The following is a 14,850-nucleotide window of genomic DNA, read 5'->3' as shown; positions in this document are numbered from 1 at the left end:
TTTGTCGTGGAGGACATGGATGAAATGTTCCCGAAAGGTCTCTCACACGGGGGTGTATGAGTCCTCGATTATGGTAGTGATTGTGGGAAGGAAGAACGAATGACGAAGTCAGACTATTCCTGTTTTCTGATGCCAAATCTGAACAGAGGTGGAAGGCGGGGAGGTTTTCCTTTGAACTTGAAGCGCAGGCAATAAAGCAGCAACATTGCTGCCACGATGTTACTTGGTTCGGGCGCAAATCATGCCGTTTTATCTGAGGCTCTGGTCTCAGGTCTTGGCATTAATGGACCCCAGCCTTGCGGGAGTTCTGAGAGTCCTCAACCATTGCCTTTGGTGACATGGACATTTGCGAAGGACCCAGACAAATCTCGTACGACAGAGCTTGCATACAGATTTCCGAGTCCTCCATTCTATTGACGTCTGAAACTCATTCTCACGAAAGAATGCCACTCTCTAAGTGTTATCTACAAGGAACAAGTCCCCTCCTTCACATGTGTTGAAAAAGAGGAATATGGATTTTCGCCCACCGGCACGCACCATGAAATGCGGTCAATTCGAGATGGGCTTGAGCATTGCTGTTCGCCATTCGATTTGCGCACCGATACTCCAATCGCCTAGCTATAGAACAGTCCCCATGTCAGCCTTTCTTTGTACTCTTTCCATTGAATAATCGATCGAGAGCAACTTCTAATCCTTGGCTCGGAGTCGGCTCCTCCTCGGTGCACCTCTCGTACTCGTCGATTGCAGGAACCAGCCCACCGACAGTGAGATCAGCCGTCCCGGGTCTGATGTACTTCGTCCTCTTCACAACCTTCCAGCCAATCACTGCCAAGGGAAATACGCCGAGGAAGGTGTAGTCGAGAAAGAAATAAAGAATGTCCCATCCGCCCGTGATGAACAGGTCATAGCCGAGCAGGAACAGCATCAAGGCAGTGGCGAACATGGCTATGTATGAGGTGTATGGCTGAAACTTTCCTTTGTAGGGAAGTGTGTTGCGATCAACACCTTGCTGCTTCAGTGCCGCATAGAAATGTCGGTAGGTCAGAGCAGTCGAGAAATAATTCAACAATTGACAGGCTGTGATTAGATACACTAGCCACGTCAAGACTTTGGCACTCGAGTTGCTTGTTTGCAGAAAGGCCAATAGTCCCACCGAGAGACCGCCAAGGACACTGTAGATGGGAACCCCCGACTTGAGTGTTTTGGAGAAGAACCTTGGTGCAGTGCCATCCAACGACATGCCATACAGTGTCCTTGTGGCCGCGAAGAGAATGCCATTGCCAGCGCTGAGAACCGATGTCATGATTCCAACATTCACCACACTTGGCAAACCAGAGATCTGGAGTCGTTGCATGGCAATCACATATGGTGAAGCCGCACCCGTACCGCTGCCACTGATGTCCCCACCCAAAACAGCAAGCAAGGTCTCGTCATTGGACGGAATAACGATACCCATTGCTAGAGCCGAAGTGCAAAAGAAGACGAGAATCCGCCACACAAAGGAACGGAATGCCTTGGGAAGCACTTTGCGTGGAGCCTTGGTCTCGCCAGCCACCATGGAGATATACTCGGGTCCACAGATTGAGAAAGTCGCCTGCACCATGCATGAGAGAAATCCGAGGAACTGGCCAGTCGAACCAGGCACGAGATGTTCAACAAATGGGCCGGGATCATTCCAATATCTGAAGCCATACCGGTCGTGGAGAGGATTTCCTCCCAGCATAGTGACGAATGTGAAACAGAGAAGACCGACGATCAACATCACTTTGAATGTCGAGAGGTAAAATTCAGCAATGCCGAAGTACTTTACAGACACCAGATTCAGACATCTGGAACGAAAGTCAGCAAAACCTTTGGACTCAGACCTTGTGAAAGAGCCATATACCCATATATGAGAAGCACGATCACAATCACAGCTTCAACAGGTACCTTGTCTGTCCAGAAGGTGAGCAGAATATTGAACGCCACGATTTCGAAAGGTACCAGCAATGCCATGTTGAGGAAGAAGTTCCAGGACATTGCTAGCTCGAGGGCTTTATCGACCCAGAAACCGCCCAGTCGAATAAAAGGCGATGCGATAGGGGCATAACAGACCATCTCAGCTATCAAAAGCAGTGAACAAAGCGGTCTATCGAGGTCGCCGGTCCCAAAAGTACTCACCGAAGCATTCATTCACGCAGAGCATGACCAATCCCCAGACCCAGAATCCGAGGAACAATCCCGCGGGCCCTCCTTTCGGTAGTGCAGAACCCATCTGAACATAAAGTGATGTGCCAATTGCTCCTCCTATTGCAAACAGCTGGACCTGTTTGGAATTGAGCTTTCGATGCAACTCGTGATGTCGAGTTCTGATGTCGTGCGTGCTGCCAACCTCGGGATCACTGCCGTCTGTCAAAGTTGCAGAGCCAACTTTGGCGTCATGCGCAATCTTGTCTGAGCCGGCATCCATATTGGGTTCTATTCCTTCTGTGACTCCTTTGAAATGCTACGTCTGTGTAAAACGAGCTCGAATAAGCGTCGTGGTGAATCTCAGGGATGTCAGGCCTTCCTTTTTAATATGGCAGCTGACCGTATTCTTCAATAGCACTATCTTTACTATCCTAAAGCACAGGGGGGACTTCAAGGAAGGGTGTTCCTCGTATGCCTGTGGATATACTGGTGGTGAACTCCGGTGGACAGTGTCTATCTCCGCAGATACTTAGGACTTGGTATTGATATGGATGGATTCCTCCGCTTAGCGTGTTGCGGATAGGACGATCAGACCAAAAGTTCCAGCATAAAGACAGTGGCCTCAATTCAATAAGGAGCTAGCCTGCGATGATCTCCTAGCCTGCTGCGCGGTGAGTTATCTTTCCCCCAAAACGAGAGCTCCCCAACCAAGTTTAACCCTTTCAAGCTGCAAGCAGGGCAACTCTCCAAGAAACGACCAAGTCGACGACCTCAACGAATAAATCAAATATTCAGCTACGCTTCCTTCTTTATCCAAGTGCACCCGCCCTTGCCCGACAAATACCGAGTCTTGCATCCACTTTATTCTTTGATCAGAAGTCTGGAAGCTTATTGTGGTGAACCACCACGATTTCCCGAACGCAGTCGACCTCGCGTCGGGGGCCCCTTTTGCTGCCTTGGTCGTAGCCTCATCAATCTCAAGAATCCCTGTATATCGGATTGATGTCTCTCCCGCGTCGGTCCTAGCACGACATAGAACATTGAGTTGGGCATGTCCATTGAATGTCTCGGTGACAGGCAATGACGGGGTTACAATTTCCGCCACGATTCCCTCGGCCTTGAATTTCACAAAACCACTTGTGATGGGAACAGAGGTGAGAGCATGGTCAGGGCTTTCGGATACCCAAGATATGACTTCAGGGCTGACATATACTCGGAGAGTGGCAATATGCCGTAAATTTGTGACTGAGATTGGTGTTGAGATCATATGATAGGTAACTTTTTGGGAGATCTAAAACCAAGCCCAGGGACTATTTCCGATCCATTTGGGTCATGACACAAGTTTGTGATTATATGGTCTTTCATCTGAATACCTCAGCCAGGTCGACAGAGCACATAAGCCAATGTTCACAAGTTCAAGAGCAGAATCGATGAATCAGGGACCGGAGGAATCTTGAGCACACCCTCGTTTCATAAGCTCGCTCTACAGGTATCAGAGACATGATATTCCTGCTTACGAAGCCCCACCGGCCGCAGTGTGCGTCGGAAGCGCACCTCCGTGATGATCCTTGAGCACCAGGCTGTGATGTACCCAATCACCGGTGGAGATCTGCAGTGGAGATATGCCGGAGCCGCACATGCATGGATATCCTAACCTAGTCCCACGCATTGAAGTGCCCTCTACATGACTGCAACGACACTACAGGATACATGCCTCGCGTTCGGCGAGGGTGTCTTGGTCATGATCTGGGTTATGCTCTCGACTTTTCGCGATCCTTTACGACCGAGCCATTAATGCCACGTCCCGAGCAGCCATGGAAGCCTTTGTCTTGATAATTCGGCCTGTTGAGAGGAAGGGCATGATTTCAGTGGCAAGCTTTCTTTCCTTCTTCAACACCTCATTCAGTGATCGATAGCTGCCTATCTGTGCTTTCATGAGAGACATACTCAACGACTATACCTTTTCTTCCTCACATATAGTAGGGACTATTCTGGTTATCGAACAAGATCGAGAAGACGCCTGATCCTCTTTGAAAAACGTCCCTTCGATATTCATCAGACTCCTCAAGATGGTACCTTCTCTGGAGCCTGTCTTTCTCATGCGCGAATACCTCCATCCCGATATAGCCGACCTTGGCCAGACAACCTCCGGTGCTCGAATAATCGTCAACGTGACAAGCGGCTTCATCAAGTTCGACAATTCCGACATTGAAGCCGAAGTTCTACCTCCCGGCGGAGACTGGCCCTTGATCGATCTCAAGGCGGAGTGCGTGTACGTCAACGCTCGAGCTCGCGCCAAGACAGATCAGGGGGAACTGTCCTTGAAATACAAAGGGGTCATCAACTTCGACGAAGCCGCCCGGAGGCTGCTTGACGAATCGGGCCCAGGGCCGATAGCATCGAATTTTGGGGACACTGTTTGGTTCACCAAGCTTGACATTGTGACCACAGACGAAAGGTTGAAATGGTTGGAGACCGCATTCCTGGTGGGACAAGGACGGTGGCACCTCGACGACGAGGGCATGGCCGCGGAGTATGTAGTGTTCAAGATGAAGAATTAGGAAGTCAAGATAATTTCGAATGAGTAGTCTATTGTCATAGAACTTGAAAAACTAAGAAACTACTCACGGTCTACCCGTCTCTCATATCTTGCTTCTTGTCTAAAGGTTTCTCATTGTCGCCAGTGCCTGAAGAAGTCTCTCTCACCACCGGACTTACCATTGAAACTCCACCATTCGTTGTTGCCAAGGCGGGATAGGCGGTCTTAAGAGTGCGTGGGAGTTAAGGCTCCTACCCATAAATGAGTGGTGATAGCGCCCACCCATGCCTAAGGAGCCTTATCTAGCCCAGGGGCCTCACCCGCTGGCTTGCGGGGTCAGCGTTCCTCGTTGCTATTTAGCTCCTTCTCCGACCCGAGTTTGGTTTCCTTCCCTTGAAATGGATCCACAAGCTGGTCCTTCCAGACCTTTAAGCCGCCGACGGGACAGGACCAACCGTCGACAATACCAAAGTTGTGATCGTTGTCGAAAAGCTCGCCGTGGTTGCGACGCAGCCACCCGAGGTATTGACCCATTCAGGCGACATGATCTGACCCCAAATACCCAATTCAAGCGTCGGCGATGTTCGAGATGCCAAAACTTCAATCAGGAATGTACATTTGACTGGCTCGGATCAATTCCTCGACAGGCTCTGCCACGACGTCTAGGAGAGGGAGGAAATATCAGAGCTTCACATTTAGAGAGCTTTGGCACTGGGACAAATGTCAATGACGCCGACTCAAATCTGGGTCTGGAGGCTCTTCCGAGTTCAGTTTATGGCCTGCCTTTGACGATTGATTATCAACTTGGGTCGCTTTGGCTACCAGATCTACTTGAGGAAGCCAACGTGTATTCTTATGGATTCGTTTCGCCACGGGAAAATGGCCAGGATGGTCGCCTTGGAGGACAATCTCAAAGCCTGGAATCGAAGGGATTGCGCAATAACCCAGCGGTCTGGCTTGAGTCTGCTAATGTTCCCACGGGACATGAAGATTTGGACCATGACCAAGGTGTGCAAGCGTTCTACGATAATCAATTATACCCATCACGACAGTTTGACGCTGGGTCCCCGATATCTTTGATCGAAGCAATTTCATTGAAGGCGCAGAATGACGTGCTCGAGATTGGGAACTACCACACTGAGGAGCAAGGTCCCGTTTTAGGATCGTCCACGAATGCCTCTTCAACCACAAGTCGCAACGCGGATGTGCATCGACCGACAGAGCAGCTCTGGCCGACGATCAGTATGCAAGAACATCTACTTGCAGAAAGATCGAACAAGATCACAATCTCGGACGACTTGCTGACGATCTATCACGAGAGCTTGGAGAATGCGCTGCAATGTTGGATCGACAGGGGAACTTGTCCCTATAGACTCGAGACAGACATTGAGTGCCCTTCTCACGTTGTAAATGAACAAGAAAGATCAAGTTCGATTTCAACGTCACTTTACGACCAAGTTCACAAGCTTGATGCCGCATTTTCCGGGAGAAGGCGGAGACCGCTGACCGGAGCAGAAGATTCTGGCTCTTCTAAGGTTTTGAAACTAGCTGTCATGGCTTTTGCCAGCCAGTGGTCCCATGAGTCACAGTCCTCGTCGACAAGTTCAACCTGGGCTTTCACCTGCGAGCACCCTACCGTCGAATCACGGTCAAAATCTGACTTCGAGGCTGCTGGTGCACAGGAATTTGGGCGTTTACTGCGACTAAGTGTCTGGCATGAATCCCAAAGATGTCTCGGCCGATGGAAACACTGCGGCTCTTTTCGGGTCATTCTTGCATCGATCGTTTTGTTTTGCACCCAGCCGCCACTAGATGAAGATGAGTGGACCGACCTTCCCGAGGGCCGTCTCGACCCCTCCACTGCGCACGATCTGAGATTCAGAGAAGCGATACATCCGAGAGTGGGCGACTTCAATGGTCAGTTGACTTCACGTGCACCCTCAAGTAGTGCTCCAGCCCAAGATTTTGCCAACATGGCTTTTCCCGACCTTCCACGGTACTCTTCTTCGTTCTGTGGCCATGAAGTCTTGCATGACCTCGAGATAGCCCTCGGCCACCTTTCAAATTGGCGAAGGTCCATAAAACCTTCCTCTCAGATAGGAAGCCTTCACAGCACCTCGTCAGGATCAAGATGTCTCGCCGACTTTAACCTACTTTTCTGGCTGGGCGTCATGTGCGACACGACATCCGCAGTCATCAATCAGCGAGCCTTGGTCATGCCCGATACGGAGACGGGTATGGCCTTTTGCAGCCTGGAAATATCAGATTTGGACCCTACCACTTTCGGAGCCTTACGGTTGAGCACAGAAATAAACCAACACCGATCCCATCCTGAATTAAGGACCTACTCAGTTGACATTTGGGGCTCTTATCTACTGGACGTCGATAGACTGTGGAGGGACGACCTAACCAAAACGTCGGAACCGACGACATCGCAACTCACTTCCAAAATGCTCCAGCGGGCCGTACCTCTTAAACTACTATTCTGGCGCAAAGTGAGCAGATTACAGTCCATGCTCCCCTCCCTAGAACGGCAGCCGACTTCTCCTAAACCTACGGAGATCGAGAACGCCATAAAAGAAGCGCTCGCCGTGCACCAGTACTGGACTGTGAACTACAGTGGATTCTTCACATCCTGCATAGCTAACCACTCAGACCTGCCGTTCCAACTTCAATCCTGGTATCTCGTGCTGGTCCTGGGATGGAACATGGCCTGTCTGATTCTTGCGCAGTGCATCGAGGTGGTCGACAGTAATGCAATGTCTGAAAGACTGGGACAGAGCCTTCGTACCTCCTCAGCTATGACGTGTGAGTTGAGGAAGTCAGGCGTGTACGCTATTTCTGAGGCGGCGAAGGTTTCGTGCTATCCACCATCATTAGCGATCGACGAGAGCGCAAGATTGACTCCCGGTATGTGTAGCACCAGATCGTCTCATCCAGTACTCCTCAGCCAAAGTGCACTCCTCGCCGACCCACACACCGAGAAGGTCATCAAGGCGCTTGAGATGGCAGCCGAGACTCTTCTGGATTGGCTGCGACAGTGGCGAGGGCCAATGTTAAATGACAACGCGCCACATTTGTCCTGGCTGTACAACAACACCAGCAGTGACGAGATTTCCCGGCATTTTGTCAGCTGCATTAACGCTCTTGATCTCATGAAATGCAAGTCCGACGTTTCGAGGTTGACTGCCAGGCACTTGATGGTACGATACAGGCTGGTGAGTGCTGCGACGAATGGACCTATGTTTCCTTGAGGATCCGCTCGGAAGGCGGAGAGCACTATCTGGTTCCACTGGAAGCCTGGGACTGAATAGCAGGGGGAAATTATGGATCATGGTCTCATTCATGACCCGTTATGTTGCTGCATACTATGGTCGTTGCAGGCAGGGCAGGGACGATGCCGGTGGACATGGAAATCTCTTGCAACCCCGCCGCAGCAGTGGGGCGACCAAAGATCTCATCGAGTATTCGAGCCAACCAATATGAAAAGTTCCGTGCTTTCGCCATAGGACAGCCTTTCGGCAATCCATCGGTACCCCTTACGCAGCAAGTTCCACAGCAGGGACCAGAGGGACCGAAGGCATGCCGGGCTGCTGCGTCAAATCCATCACCCTCCCCTCCATATTCGACTTATCCGCGCCAGGCAAAACATAGTAGATGGCCTCCTTGACCTCGCCATCCGGAAACTTCATCGAGAACGTGCCACCAAACTCGAACCCGACTTTCACCGCAACCCTCTGACTCGCCTTATGATGAGGGAAGGTGCCCGCCCAAAGATCGGTGACGCCGATATCCTCGACCCAGCACTTCAACACCGCGCTCGCGGCCTCGCTCGCGTAGCCCTGGCCGGCAATCTCCTCGCGCACCGCCCAGCCCAAGGTCGGCTTATTGAAGGGAACGGCGGTGAAGAGCGAATTGATCCCTACGGGCCGCGAGAGATCCGAGCGGAGGTAGACGATGTGCCACGGGTACTTTGGCGTGGCGGATGCCGGTTTGCCCGGTACTTTGGGTATCATCGTGCCTTCTTCACACCGCGACTCGATATGTTCTTTGGTGTTCATCCCCACATCCCCGATGAATCTTTTCGTGTACTCCGAGTTGTAGAATTCGAGGACAGTTTCGTAGTCCTCTGGACGCGACGGGTCGAAGAACCGTATGTACAGTCGGTCCGTGTAAATCGGTGGGAAGCGGGCGTCGATGTCGCTGGTGGTCATCTTTGGGAGCACGGTAAATTTGTTGCAAGTTCAAAAGTACGAGCACGCGAAACACGAACAATCGCTGGAAAGCTTGAATCAATAGAAAAAGTAGGTAGTAGCCCTTCAGCCCAAGTCATTCAAGGCTTGTCACAGTAGATTAAAGTATTGCGGCGTACTCGTCTCATCACATCCACTGCAACCTCACACTTACTCGTAGTATTCGAATCCTGAATCCTGAACCGGACGCAATCCTGGCAAACGGGAAGCGACCAAACAACAATAGGATTCCCACGCTCCAGCTCCGAGCCACTCAATGATTTTGAAGCGCGCCCGCCGCCCCCACAGCACTGCTTGGGGTTGCTTCAAAGATAGACCGCTTCTGGCGAAGAGAGCCACGACTGGAGCGTGAGTGAGGTTGGGACGACGGATCAAGGAGGATCGAGGATTACGTACCCGCAGAACCCCTGTGCCCCACTAGTGACCGTCAGCAGGAATAATAAGCGTCGAGGGGCATCTTGTCCTTGTCACCTCAGGCATCCGTCGAGGTTCATGTACTTACTCCTCATCCTTGCCATTGCATTGAAGCTGCGTGGTCCCGCATGGAAAGAGGCGCGAGCAGGCCGCCTGAGACGAGACGATCTTCATTACACACTCACGCTTGGCATGGTGAGGGTCGCGTTTTGCAGTTCATGCAACTAACTTTGCTTGTATACTGGATGGAATGTGGGTGGGTCCATACAAAAGTGATTTTATTATTCATGTAGAAAAATTCCCGGGCAACGCTGATATCGTGTAATGTACAAGGTCGCTAATGTTATAAAAAATGGCCGAAAGGATTCTTATCCTCCCTTCCAACCTTTGCCCCTCATGTCAAGGGATAGCAGGTGACACGATAAGTCGTCCTATCTAACCATAAACAAGAGCTCTCACCTCAATGCTCTCCCGGCCCCTCGCACCCTCAGGCGTCCTGGGATCGACGAATGCGGTGTGGGGGACTCTCTGGCCCACGCCGTCTTTGCTATCGTAACACTTTAGGAACAGGCTTTCGTCGTTTTGCATGCCCGACAGATAGTAGAACTTCTGCGACTTATTGTGTCTGACGCCAGCTGTCTCGCCGGTGCGGTGGGGATATCGGTGCTCGACCGGAACGAGATCATTATCCTCGACACTGTCCGCAGAGGCAAAACCCAGTGGATGTGCCTGGACAGGACCGTTGATCGGACGCCAGACGTTGATGATCCTGTACCGCCCTTTGAGAAGTTCGTCTGCCTCTTCGGGGTTGTGCAGCTTGACTCGCCAAGCGGTTGAAATGGCCGTCTGGTCCACATGCACTCTTGTCACAGGGGCTCGGGGCGCATCTGGATTCGATCGTCGAATGGTGTGATCGAAAATTGTCACCTTGTGCGCCCCAGGGACATTGTCGAGTAGGAGTTTCTCAACTTCAGGATAGTACACTTTCTTGATATGTTCGTCATCGACGAAATCCTTCTCTTCCGAGGAGACGCCCTGTACAACCTCGAAGGCATCCTTGTCCAGGTAGAAATCCTTCTCATGGTCTCGAATGTCGTTCAACTCCAACTCCACTTCGTTAACACCGAAGTTGCGCTGGGGTTGACCCTCGGGCTGCGGTTCGACATAGTTGAACGGCTTTGCGCCATCAGAAGGATCCTGGAAGAAATTCAAGGTGGTGGTAACAGGACCCCGGGGGATGTATGATGAGTCCTGGGCACCCGAGAGGGTCGTGGAAGAAATCGTCTGGGTAGTTGTGCTAGACATGGTGTAATAAGATGGCGGCGGTGATGACGGATCAAGGTCGGGTTTGGCGATGAAGTGTATCGAAGACTCTCAATCTCTAATGGTTTGGGATGCTGGAGGAATGGTCAAGGCACAAACTGCGGAGCCATTGGTTATTATATGTGAAGCCTCGGAGCACGCCATTGACGGCTTATTAGAAATCCAATTGGAACAGCGTCATGGAGTGTCACCGAGGCATCACCGTTGTCAAGATATGGTTGGTTGCTGACAATGCACACCCGGAGGCTTTTCTCCAACTGATGCGCGTGCCCGCTCTGCCGGCTTCATTCTGTTCGCTTCCTTCGTCATCGTCGCTTACAGAGAAATTTCCCCGCACCAGACATCTGCCGAGCAAACAAGGTTGAATTTTCGTATTTAATAATCACTCGAGGCATACAGTACCTAAGTGATCGTTCTTGAAGTAATCATGCTTGGTAGATTGGCAACGCCTTTCGATCTTGGCCTGTCATATGTGAACTTTTGACGAGGTGTCATAAGTAAATCCCTCAGTCCTGGTCGGTGACTTTTCAAGAGATGAAATGGCTTAGTTAGCATAAAAGTATTGTTACCGTTTTGAAATCGGTGGAAGTAAGTGCAATACTTATAATTCGCCTTCCTCGCTGCCATAGTCCACTTTCTCAGCGTCGTCAAAGTCATTGGTGGAGACGGGGAGCGGAGCTACTGCTTCACGGGCGGGCGGCTGATTCGAGGGTCGTCTTGACAAGGCTGCGTGCGAACTAGTCGATGATGGAGCTGGGGCAGCCGAGTTGACAATATCATCGATACGCTTCTGCAAGTCATCCACCTTGACCGGTTCTGATTCGAGGCGAGGTTTTTTTGATGCGGACATCTGCTGAGCGTCTTTGACATTGGGCGTGGTTGATCCCCACCCTCCAGAATTGGTGTCTCCCATATCTCGCTCACGTTTGGTCCCCTGACTCCCAATACTGGCTGTGGGTGATCGACTAGGCAGTGGTGTGGCGGCCATTCTTGTCTTGTCGAATATTGCGATATCATTATCTCGAACATAATTATGTCCTTGTCGAGGTAGTGCCGAAGTCTCATAGACATCGGCCAACAAGTTGCATCCTTTCTGGATGTCCCGGAGATCGATACCAAGTTGCTCCCACCAAGACCTTCCTCTATCATCATCTACCAACCCAACGCCTGCGACTTTGATACCCATGAATAAGGCGCAGCCGGCGATTACGCGTGGGCTTGATTGGAGACAGAGGGTCGTAATGAGTGAATCATTCACAAATGCCCATGAGGCGTTGCGTAGCTGTTTGTTTTCTTGTATGTTGTGAAAACGCATCAAGTCGAGAAGGATCCGGTGCGGTTGCTCAAGCTGTAAGTCGAAGCAAAGGGCTTCTAGCAATAAGTCCTCGTTGTGCAATATGGTATCTCGCCACTTCCAGTATTCTTTGCTTTGTTCATCGACCACCAGGTTGGGTTGTTTTTGGGCTACTCTGCAGCAGGCAACAACCAGTTCCCTCATCTTTCTATAATTCTCCTCGACCTTTGTCGCTAAGAAAATGGCCGTAGCTGCAACTGAATAATGATGGAGGCCAGGTTTGTTGTTCTGTACCATGGCGTGCCGCATGAAGAACCGGTGGAGATAGACTGATGCGGTTGCGAGAGTGAGTTGCGGCAGTTTCAACATGATACCAACCTGGGTGATGAAATTGACGCCCTTTTGGCGATTTGAAAGTTCTTGGTCGACGGGCATGCCATCGAGAATACTGGGTGTCCGTAATAATTCTTCGGGGGTAAAGAGCCACTGAGACTGTACTCTCTCAATGACCGAATTGTTGAGATAGAGGCTGGAGAGTTGTTCATGGCGAGATTGGTCTCGAAAGGCCGGCATTTTGATGAGTTTCGTGTAAGATGATGAGCAAAACTCAAGACTCGAGTGATCGGGACATTCAGGGAGGGTTAGAGGACTCGTCCAGGCAGGTTTGGAAGTGACAAGGAAGGGAGTGGCTCGATCTTCGCAGTGGCTGAGAGATCTAGTGGAGAGTGTGAGGTTCTTGATCGTCAAGCGGTCACAACATGTGTATACATGACGGGTTGCAGCGGATGACCGCTGTTGCGGCGATGGACTCTAGGCTGGTCAGAAACGGTGAGATTGGCGAGAGGAAATCAAGTGTCTGGATCTAATGGCGGTGGTAGGACTGAAATGAAAGGGTGTTTGAGGGGGCAAACGGGCAGCGGTTCTGAGGGGCATCTCGGGCGCATCCTCACAATTCAAAAACTTGGGATATTTACAGCCTCGTAGCCTTGCATGAGACTCTGATTCAATATGGCAGGTAAGCCGACCCACGCTAGTAGTGTTAGCGCCACTACTGCCAACAATCTTCGAAGCACTTCTACGTCATCATTTTATCACCATTGTTGAGTCCTCCAAGGAGTTGAAGGGTATACTATGAGCCGTGGAGCGTGAGAAGCAGTTTCGCGTGGAAGGTGGCAGGGTGTGCCTATTTCGTACGGATTTTGGTACGAGCAAGGCCGCGATAAACCGGATACCTCGGTGGCCAGTCATTCCTCGGCCCGGCGAGGAAGAAGTACTCGTACGAACGTGCGGGTGCGACTTCTTTATCATACTCGCAGATCGATCTAACTCGCTTAATCAATCGGCCACTCCTACATCTTTCACACCCTGAGATGTCCATCCCAGTTCAATCTCGCCAGAGTGGCAGGTTCGTCTCTCGAGATCGTGCTTCTACACAGGCAATCGGTGTTTCTGAGGCCTTTCATTATGCGGCAATCTTCGGAGATCATGATTCATGAGGAGAAAATACGGCCTTTGCCTCTGATTGCTTAAATATGTTCCTTGATGCTTCCAGAAGTTTTGTGGCACAACCCTAATGTTCCGGAATCCCGAGCGTTTTCTAGTGAGCACTGCTAGTATTGTGCCATAGCTCATTGGATGGGATCGAGTGACTTTCCCGATCACACTACTGATGTTCTGTTCGCCATGGTCGTGGTTAAACCTCGGTCATGATGCTTAAAAATATTGCATGAGTCGCCTCAGAGAGCCATCAACTTTTAATGATATGGAGAATTTAGGGAGATCCAGAGGCCACCGTCGGCATGGCCCTCATTGTACGATCCGAATCCCAAAAATTGGTCGGCTGTGAATATCGACATAATCAAGAGAACTACTCATACCTAGGAATATGAAATCAGCAGCCAATATTGTAGACACGTTCGTGCCGCCTCTGGCTAGAATCGCCTTGTCTGATCGGTCCTGCGTAGTATCTTGTCTGGATTACGTGACACCTCGGGCCGCTAGTTTGGGGTCTTAAGGCCGTTAGAAAGTCTGTAATATTACTTAGATTCCTGTGTCTTCGTGTAGCTCAAGCCTTGTATGACATGCCTTACAAGCAGACTCTAAACTCCCAACAATGAGCCTCGACAAGTTCTGCGCGTTCCATCGGTTCCGGATACAACGTAGCGATCAGGGCCGCCCTTTGCCGTCCTCCGACTGTGAACCCTTGAGATGCCTAATCACAGCTCTTGTACGAGCGAAGCTTCGTCGAACATTCCATCAGACATCGGGGGCTCGTCCTGTGAGACCCTTGCTTACCCGAAGTCAGAGCAAACGCCAAGCACGGGCTATCCTGGCCTTTCCTGACCTTTCCCTCCAATGCTACCACCTTCACTTTCTGCTGCCCTCAACAACTCTGTTCGAGACCACCAACAACGCTGTCTGATAGACATCCATGATGTATGCTTTTCTCATTAGCATGCGATATGCGCGATATTTTCCGTGATGCGAAATACATGGCCAGTGGCGTAAACGTTTCTGATGATCGACGGTATCGTTTTTACTAGCTCAACTCTGATGTCTCTAACTTGGCCAAAGAATGGCCAGTATTGCACAAGGCTGGCTAGACGACGCCATTGCGCAGAGTTTCTGTCGCAACACCACGTGGAGATTTACCGATTCAATGTCTATTCCTCACGTTGACCACTGAAAATGCCTCCGAGCTTGCCTGGTCGCGCAGGTAGGGCTCCTTGGATCCGTGAAGATGACATACAAAACCCCCCGTGACTCTTCCGGGAGGCGTTTTGTACTTCAAATTGGTTTAAAAGACTTTGACGCAGTTTTTTTTTTGGTTTGGTTCACAAGGCCACAAACTGCAACAG

General features: G+C 50.8%; 5 protein-coding genes across 5 annotated transcripts; 1 reads left to right on the top strand and 4 right to left on the bottom strand.

Annotated features, from left to right (window-relative positions):
* Positions 1-637: 637 nt before the first annotated feature.
* Positions 638-2,449, bottom strand: LTR84_008468 (uncharacterized protein; the record flags this gene model as incomplete). Its single annotated transcript, XM_064852013.1, has 3 exons — positions 638-1,829; positions 1,886-2,102; positions 2,161-2,449. The coding sequence occupies 3 exons, from the start codon at positions 2,447-2,449 to the stop codon at positions 638-640; spliced, it is 1,698 nt and encodes a 565-aa protein (XP_064701918.1).
* A 1,789-nt stretch (positions 2,450-4,238) lies between these two features.
* Positions 4,239-7,962, top strand: LTR84_008467 (uncharacterized protein; the record flags this gene model as incomplete). The annotated part of the gene is made up of 4 exons (XM_064852012.1): positions 4,239-4,702; positions 4,836-4,852; positions 5,142-5,230; positions 5,356-7,962. 4 exons carry the CDS (start codon positions 4,239-4,241, stop codon positions 7,960-7,962), a joined length of 3,177 nt encoding a protein of 1,058 aa, XP_064701917.1.
* A 285-nt stretch (positions 7,963-8,247) lies between these two features.
* Positions 8,248-8,922, bottom strand: LTR84_008466 (uncharacterized protein; the record flags this gene model as incomplete). The annotated part of the gene is made up of 1 exon (XM_064852011.1): positions 8,248-8,922. One exon carries the CDS (start codon positions 8,920-8,922, stop codon positions 8,248-8,250), a length of 675 nt encoding a protein of 224 aa, XP_064701916.1.
* An 888-nt stretch (positions 8,923-9,810) lies between these two features.
* LTR84_008465 (uncharacterized protein) lies at positions 9,811-10,680 on the bottom strand (the record flags this gene model as incomplete). Its single annotated transcript, XM_064852010.1, has 1 exon — positions 9,811-10,680. The coding sequence occupies one exon, from the start codon at positions 10,678-10,680 to the stop codon at positions 9,811-9,813; it is 870 nt and encodes a 289-aa protein (XP_064701915.1).
* Positions 10,681-11,299: 619 nt separating this feature from the next.
* LTR84_008464 (uncharacterized protein) lies at positions 11,300-12,565 on the bottom strand (the record flags this gene model as incomplete). The annotated part of the gene is made up of 1 exon (XM_064852009.1): positions 11,300-12,565. The coding sequence occupies one exon, from the start codon at positions 12,563-12,565 to the stop codon at positions 11,300-11,302; it is 1,266 nt and encodes a 421-aa protein (XP_064701914.1).
* Positions 12,566-14,850: the final 2,285 nt, after the last annotated feature.

Source organism: Exophiala bonariae (genome assembly GCF_035927105.1).
Source record: "Exophiala bonariae strain CCFEE 5792 chromosome Unknown scaffold_31, whole genome shotgun sequence".
Taxonomy (NCBI): Eukaryota; Fungi; Ascomycota; class Eurotiomycetes; order Chaetothyriales; family Herpotrichiellaceae; genus Exophiala; species Exophiala bonariae.
This window is presented reverse-complemented; position numbering and strand designations above follow the sequence as displayed.